Source organism: Anastrepha obliqua, chromosome 5 (assembly GCF_027943255.1).
Source record: "Anastrepha obliqua isolate idAnaObli1 chromosome 5, idAnaObli1_1.0, whole genome shotgun sequence".
Classification (NCBI taxonomy): Eukaryota; Metazoa; Arthropoda; class Insecta; order Diptera; family Tephritidae; genus Anastrepha; species Anastrepha obliqua.
Window position 1 is genome coordinate 126,642,108 of NC_072896.1, and position 8,198 is coordinate 126,650,305.

Below are 8,198 nucleotides of genomic sequence, written 5' to 3' on the forward strand. Positions count from 1 at the left end.
TGGGTTCCGGGACACTCCGGTGTTCAAGGAAACGAAATTGCCGACGAATTGGCCAAGCGTGGATCAGCAGTGCCCCCACAGGGGCCACAGCCAATAATCGGAATCAGTCCCGCAGGAATCAAGAATTGGATCAGCGATTATGTAGGCAATCTACATAAAGAGCGATGGTCCGGTCTGGAACGCTGCAGAACTGCAAAGTTTTGTGACAAGTCCGAACAGAAAACTGTCAAACTTTCTACTAAAACTTGGAAGGAAAGATATTCGGTGGATGGTCGGCATCATTACAGGACACAGCCCATGGGGTCAGCATATGACCACCATTGGAATCATCGAGAACCCGGTATGCCTGTCATGTTTGGAGGAGTCGGATAGCACTGAACACTTTCTCTGTGAGTATCCTGCCTTTGCTAGAGCAAGGCTACGAGTATTCGGTTCCGATGTCATGAGAATGAGTAATATTCGTTCTCTAAAACTGGAGGATATTTACAGATTTGCCAAAGAATCTGAGCCCCTTTCCAGAGCTTTAAATACGATGGGCTCTTTAGCCTGAGTGTTTTAGGAGCCACCAAATCTCCTGGTGCTCCTTGGCTCGACCTTTTCAAATTCAAATTCAACTGCATATTTATATGTGTGTGCATTCGTGCTATGAATACATTTTATAGTATATGTTGACATTTCTGTTCAGTGAGGTTTGGCAAGTCATCATGAATTGTTTACCGCCAGAGCAACATTTCCAAATTGTGAAAATTTACTTTGGGGAAAAAAAATAAAAACCTGTTCGAAAAGTTCTTAGAGCACTTCGTCCATTTTAGTCACGGTTTACATGCTGGCGACATCATCTGCCCTTATTTCTTTGGAAATGAGGATGGAGCTGTCGTTATGGTGAATCGCGTGCGCTATCGAGATATGCTGACTGAATTCTTGTTTCCAAAAAAGAATCAGCAAAACATCGACAAAAGGGCGGCGCAACTTTCCATACAGCGCGCTTAGCCGTCGATTCATTGCAATATTCAAGCTACCATAGACGCCAACCGGGCAGATTTATTGGAAAAAGTAGGCGAAAATTGAACTGATAGATGCATGCAACTCGTAGCCGCGGCTGACATATTCCGGATATAATATACAAAAAAAAAATAATATGAAATTATCTACCAGATTATAATTAAAAAAATTAATTCCAACAATTTTTCTATTATTATTATTATTTATGGCACTTAGCCCTGCGACTTGAAATATTTATTGTGCTCCCTTCATGGGTTCAGAGTATTTCTCTGGTCCCAACTTCCTTAATTAAAGAAACAAATGAACATGTACCCATACATACATACATATATGTACATATTTTTTAACGCAAATACATAAATTTGAATTTTCCACATATTTCCTAATTATTTTTAATTTCATTTTCTTGTTATGCTTTCTATCATTTCAGCAGCGATCCCGCAATGTCCGCATTTCCTTTCATATCCGACACGGAACCGCACCATCGTACGTTGCAGTTGTCATTCCAGAATCTAAACGTGCTCCACAACGAACGTCAGATTCTCTCCGATGTGAGTGGCTTAGTAAGGTAACAACTGAACTACAAACATACTGCCACATTTTACCTTCACGCACACAATAATTTTCATGCTTTTTTTTCTATTTTTCTTTCTTCTTTCTACGCTTTTATATTTTTATTTCCACATTCCTCTATTGCTCCGTCCTTCGTACTTCGTTCTACGTTCTCCATATCCACACCAATACCCCCATACACCATTCCACGATTTGACTGCATTTTGCATTGCGCTTGTGTTTTTGTTTTCTTGGTGATGTTATGCATTTGGCCTGGCCTCTTTTACGCTGTGCAGCCCCGGCGAAGTTTTAGCCGTAATGGGCCCATCTGGTAGTGGGAAGACCACATTGCTCGACTGCCTCAGCGGGCAGCGACGCTTTGACAGCGGCGGCGTTTACCTAAATCGCGAGCCGCTCTCGAAAAAGTGGCGCCGTAAGATCTGCTATGTGCTGCAAGAGGAGATATTCTTCTCTGGTCTAACCCTCAGAGAGACTGTTATGTACACGGCCCTGTTGCGTCTGCCAGAGAAAATGTCGAAAACGGAGAAAATCAAATTAGTTGATCGTATACTGGAAGCTCTGGAGCTAACATTTTGTCAACACACGAAATTTGGCGACTACCTGAATCGGGGATTGTCGGGTGGTGAGAAGAAACGTGCCAATATCGCATGCGAGTTGTTAACAAACCCGTTGTTGATGCTATTAGATGTGAGTATAAATATGCATACACATACATATGTACATGCAAGCATGTGTATGTTACTTGGATATATTATATGTACCTACATTCATACGCATATAATTATTATGGGAAGAGAAATCAAAACAAACTCAAATAACAAATGGGAAGCAAATGCCTACACACACATTCAATTACGCTGAGAGAAGCAGAGTTGCTTTTATTTATAGACTTTTGTACTCTGCATATGCAGCGGACGCCTAAGAGCAATGTATTCGGTATTTGGTTTTGGCTTGCTCTTATATACATTTGTCGCTTCCGCTCTTAATTTAAAATTTGGCGCTTATTGCAGGAGCCAACATCCGGCCTTGACAGTCATTCTGCCATATCGCTCATGAAATTTCTCAAGCGTTATGCTGTGCAAGAGCAAAAGACTGTGGTGATCACTGTTCATCAGCCTTCCTCCCAAATGTTCCACATGTTTGACAAGCTGCTGCTGCTCTACAACGGCCGCACTGCATACTTTGGCGAGGTGAATAATATTTATACGTATTTCGAGAGTATCGGAGTTGCCATCAAACCACACTACAATCCCGCTGATTTCGTCTGTAAGTAATAAGTGATGGGAATTTATTTGAAAGTGCTTACAAATTGAATACTAATAATTTCTACTTCACAGTGGAACAACTCAAGTCATACCCTAAAATCCGCGAAAAACTTTTCATAGCCGCCAAGGAATCGCACGGGAACTACTTGAACAGAAACTGTATTACGGTGAATACGAACAATCAGCATAACCAACAGCACCACTCCAATAACCACCAACTACACTTACGTCACAATGGCGATGCTGCCAACACAATTACACATATCGCAGCCAACAACTCCACCCCCGCCACCACAACCACCGAGATCATCAACGAGAAGTCACACAAACACGACGCGCTCATCAACGATATTATCAACAATTATTACAAGGAAATACACAACAACCACAACAACCATATCAACCACGATGCCATGCTAATCATAAGCGACCATCAGCACTCAAATGAAGAAGCGTCGCAACAGCTGTGGTACGGCCACGATTCCCAATCCAATTCCAGTGCTACTTCCAGTGACTGCCACCGCTATGAGAGTTGTGGTGACAGCGATTGGCTCGACTATCCAACGAGCTTTCACACGCAGTTCTGTGTGCTGTCCAGTCGCAACTTCAAAGAGGCCAGGCCACGCATGCTGTCCAAATTGAATTGGTTTCAAACGATTGGCCTAGCACTGATGGCTGGCTCCATATGGTTTCAAATACCCCGTACAGAAGAGTTCCTACACGACCTGCAAGGCTGGATGTTCTTTTCGCAGACATACTGGATGCTGTTTGCGCTTTTTGGTGCTTTAAATTCATGTGAGTCACAAATCCACAAATCACTTTCTTACTGATACTAATTTTCTGAGTTTGGAAGAAGGAAATTATGTTTTGCTTTTGTTTTCTAGTCCCTGCCGAACGTGAAGTTATTAGTAAGGAGCGTCGGTCTGGCGCGTATAGGCTGTCTGCTTATTACTTGGCGAAAATGTTTGGCGAGTTGCCTTTGGTTGTGACGCTGCCGACTGTCTACCTCATGATATCCTATCCAATGCTGGGCTGCACCAGGTGAGAGAAATTTATTTGAAAAGTTCAGTTTTCGAATCATGTTCTGGTCCTTGTATTATTGGCATTCACTGTCATTTTCGAAAATCCCAAAAAAAAAAAACATATCAAACGACAGCAAATCACCTGACTTTGGTGTACCATTCATATTAGCGCGTTAGCAAATTACGAGAATTTCGAATTGTCTCCGCGAAACTACGACCTTTTCAGTAGTGCATTTTTTAAATTTCTATACAATGTGAGGAAATTTCTAGAACTAAATCTATGCATTCATTGGCTTCGTTGGATGCGTCATGTCGTCCGATTAGGCACAAACCCTTCGGTTCTGAAAGTATTCAATGCTCTACCAGCTGGTGGCCTCCTCTGCGTTGGATAGATCAGGTGGTGGAGAAGAACTTGGCTTTACTTGGTGTCTCCAACTGCCGCCGGTTAGCACGAGAAGGGAACGACTGGCGCGCTTTATTAAACTCGGCTAAAATCGCTTAAGAGGTTACCGCGCCAATCAAGGAGAAGAAGAAAATATGCGGTCAAATATATAAAAATAATATATACACGCGATTATTCGAACATGTTTAGCAATCAATTGCTCAGTTAATCAATCCTGTCATGAATAAATGATTTTACTACTCAAAAACAAAAACCAAAAAAAAATGTAAAATAAAAAATAGGTGAAGGATTCGATGGGTAGTGCTTTCAATATGTGATTAATAACTTTATCCAAAGTTATGATTAAATCCAAGGGTAATTATTAGAGCAGTTGGCGCTTACACTCTTTATTGGGTGCCAAGCCGAGCTCCTCCTCCTATTTGTGGTGTGCGTCTTGATGTTGTTCTACAAATGTGGGGACCTACAGGTTTAAACCGATTCCGAAGGGCAAATGGTTTTTACGAGGAGCTTTTTCAAAGCAGAAATACTGGTGGTTTTTTGTCGAGTGGCGACCGCTGCTAGAAAATCTCTTTTCTATTATATGGTGTTCCAAGGAGATTCTAACCTGTGCACCTCCGATGGTAGTCACGCAACAACCCATTCGGCTACAGAGGCCGCCGTTATTGTTATTTAGTAAGTAAAAGAAAAGCGACCACCGTGGCTACTTAGCACCACAAGATCTACTCAGATTTCTTCGGAGGTCGGATAGATTTAAAGAAAATTAAAAAGGGAACCCGAGTGCAGTACAATAGTCCATATAGTAAGTTGTCTGAGTGCTGTATTGTCCCAACAAAAAAAAGTGAAATGGAGTCAAAACGCGACACAATACTCAATGTAATGCTCCTAGCATTCCAAAAGCTTTGTAATATTAATTTTATTATCCACGCATTGTATTAATAATAATCGTGTTCGAAGCCACTCGCTAAGGTTTCCTAAACTAACACAGGGTTTCTCAAAGAAAAAAAAGTTGCCTGTAAAATCCCCCCATTTGTACTCCCTATAAAGTTGAATTATTCGAGCAATTTGACGATTGAATAATTAAAATGTTGAATAACCAGTTAATTAATTAATCACGTTTTATGCGTAGCGCTCCACACTCCACATCCATGTTATTTCTTTCAAAAAATGTCTTCCGAAAACTACAACTGATGTTTAATTATTTTGCAGCTTTAAGCTCTTCTTCTTGATGCTGGTCTTTCTGCTGCTGAACACAATCGTGGCGCAAAGCGTGGGCTTCTTCATCGGTGCGTGTTGCATGGATATGAATGTCAGCATCACGCTAAGCGCACTCTACACGCTGGCGACACAACTATTCGGCGGCTATTTATCGACACGCATTCCAGATGGACTGAGCTGGATCCGCTACACCTCGATGATACACTACGCCTATCAAAATATGCAGATTTTGGAATTTCGCGAGGGACCAGCGATAAGGTGCGTAAAGTGCTACAAATGCGTAAAATGCTGCACGCTTACACACCTGCATACAATAATTTCAAAATAGTAAAAAACCTGATTTTGATATTTAATAATCGAGTTTGCTTTTCCGCCGTAGGTGTGGCAATCCTAGCAGCTTCGAAATTTGCAAAACAAACGACACCACATCGATGTTCATTCCATACGAGGAAATTCTCAAGGCACAAAACTCAACAGCACCACTCTGGCTGAACACGCTCGTCTTGATAATGTTCTTCATGGTATTCCGTGGACTCGGCTATGCGGTGCTGCGCTACGTCCGCTGCCCCAAGGCGTGATATTCGAATGTCCAGTAAGCTTAGCAAAAAGCAATAAAGAAACATACACAAAATATAATATTAAAAAACCCAACAACAACAACTGAAAATATTAAGCACATACCAGGCGGCATTTTTATACATTTTATGCACTCGTAGTAATTGAAATGTTGGCTATATCTGCTGGTGATACGATTTAGTTTCCTGTTGAATATTTTTTGTTTAAAGAATGTTGTTTTTGTTTTGATATTTGTGATGCAAAACGAGTTGTTAAGGTGTCAGGCCGTTGGTCAGGTTGGCCGGCCATGCGAGAGACACCCCATTTGTAAATATACTTAGAAATCACACATAAAATACAAAATGTATTTTAAATATATACATACATACTCGTATTTCCATTTTAAAGAAACTTTTTTTTAATTTAATATACATATTTTATGTCAACACTATTTTAATAATAATTTTATGTGGTAAAATTTTGAAAGCATCACTTTGCAAGGCGACAAAACACAAATTCAGCGATTAGAAAGTAAAAACAAAACAGCACAATTTCCGTTTCCTGGCGCTTAACGCTAAAATAAACAAACACTTTTAAACCACTGCTCTTCATTTCCGCGCTCTATTAATAGCTAATTTAATAATCCAGACAGATGTAAGTAGCGAAGAACACCAGCAGTGAATAAACGCGCGTAGGTTTGTTCGATTGTTTTCCATAAATTGCAATTAGATAATTGGGATATTTGTGAAATATCTGTTGTATTTAAATATTTGCTACAGAGCTCAGAACTAACTGCTGAATAACCATAACCTAAAAATGTTACCATTACCCGAGTAATAGCGTGTTTTTGTTTGTTTTTTGAAAATTACTGTGATGTAGTATTCTAGTTTCATAGGTAAATTAATGAAACCACTTCAAGTAAATAAATTACTCACTAAGTTAGAAATAATTAAGGCTACATTTATGCATATCGAATGCAATAGTAATAAATAAATATTGTAATCACACCAATTCCCGTTATACATATTTGTGTAACAATATGATGGCATTCATGCGCTATAATTTATATAAAAATTAATGCTACAAAATATTATGAATGCTATGTTACGAGAATTTGTATCAATCAAATGCAGATGTAGGTATGTATTGTACTCTATTATTAAAAATGTATTATCAAGAACTCGGCATTTTATTTCACTCCGTAGAAGCCACACACCCAAATTTCAACGCAATCGAATGAAATAAAAAAATACAACAAATTGGGTGCCGTAACCATTGGAATGCAGGTGAGTATTCTTGGCTAGGCGAATTGCATAAAGCAATGATTGAAGGTGACGTAAGATGTCTAATTTTCACTCTGTGTCGGCCATCCTGAGCTACTTGATAAATCCGTGAGGGCCTCGTAAAAAAACTGCTTTTTTCAGAGCAAATTCTAAAGAAAAAGTACTCAAAAGCATAGAACGAAAGACACAACGAAGCAATGCTGCTCGTAAGAACTTTCTGGTGGCACATTAGAGAAAGCATCACTTTCGCCAATCAGAACTTCAGGGAGGCAGCAGAAACACCACCCAAAAGACAGGTGAAGAATAACTATCGTATTGACAACAACCCGCTGTGTTATACAAAAACCACACTTCACAAGCCTGATTAAAATTTCTCAGCGAAAGCTCTCAAAATATTTGCAATTAAGTTAAAATTCCTTATTAATTCACATTCTTCCAACTACTATTAATTAATCAGTATTTAATTATATTAGATAAAAGTTTCCATATTTCGCCTAACTCTTTCAAATAGCATACAAAATATTTGCGTAATGTCGTAGCAGATTATCAGCTGAGGCACTAGTAACAGATTAGGAGTATGAAACATTTGTATTTTGTAATGGAAACATGGAAAGCTTTGAGTAACTTTGTGAATGTCCGAAAAGTAGTCATTAGTATGCTAATATTACTGAATTTAGTTTTTTATCAGGTGGCAGCCTCGTTCAAACATGTATTCAAAATACAAGATTTTTCACCCCACTTTCGATTGACACCCATATGGTGTCACTTCCGTTAGTTTATTTATTAAATTGAATTAAGTCTTTCAACAATGTGGCAACCTTCTCCAAAAATATTTTCTTAAATAAGCTCAATTATTTTTTAACACACTTTTATTAGGACG

The 8,198-nt window shown here is 39.3% G+C and overlaps 1 protein-coding gene across 2 annotated transcripts in view; it reads left to right on the forward strand.

Moving 5' to 3' along the window:
- The window catches only part of LOC129247162 (ATP-binding cassette sub-family G member 1), a 76,202-nt gene extending 69,004 nt beyond the window's left edge, over positions 1-7,198 (forward strand). Inside the window, exons 3-9 of one of the 2 annotated variants that reach the window (XM_054886135.1) lie at positions 1,436-1,570; positions 1,851-2,262; positions 2,586-2,841; positions 2,913-3,635; positions 3,725-3,881; positions 5,472-5,738; positions 5,860-7,198. In XM_054886135.1, the coding sequence (XP_054742110.1) occupies positions 1,436-1,570; positions 1,851-2,262; positions 2,586-2,841; positions 2,913-3,635; positions 3,725-3,881; positions 5,472-5,738; positions 5,860-6,058 (2,149 nt within the window). In that variant the 3' untranslated portion in view covers positions 6,059-7,198. Of the gene's footprint in view, positions 1-1,432; positions 1,571-1,850; positions 2,263-2,585; positions 2,842-2,912; positions 3,636-3,724; positions 3,882-5,471; positions 5,739-5,859 lie in introns of both variants that reach the window. The other variant, XM_054886134.1, reaches the window with a different exon arrangement.
- The last annotated feature ends 1,000 nt before the right edge of the window (positions 7,199-8,198 follow it).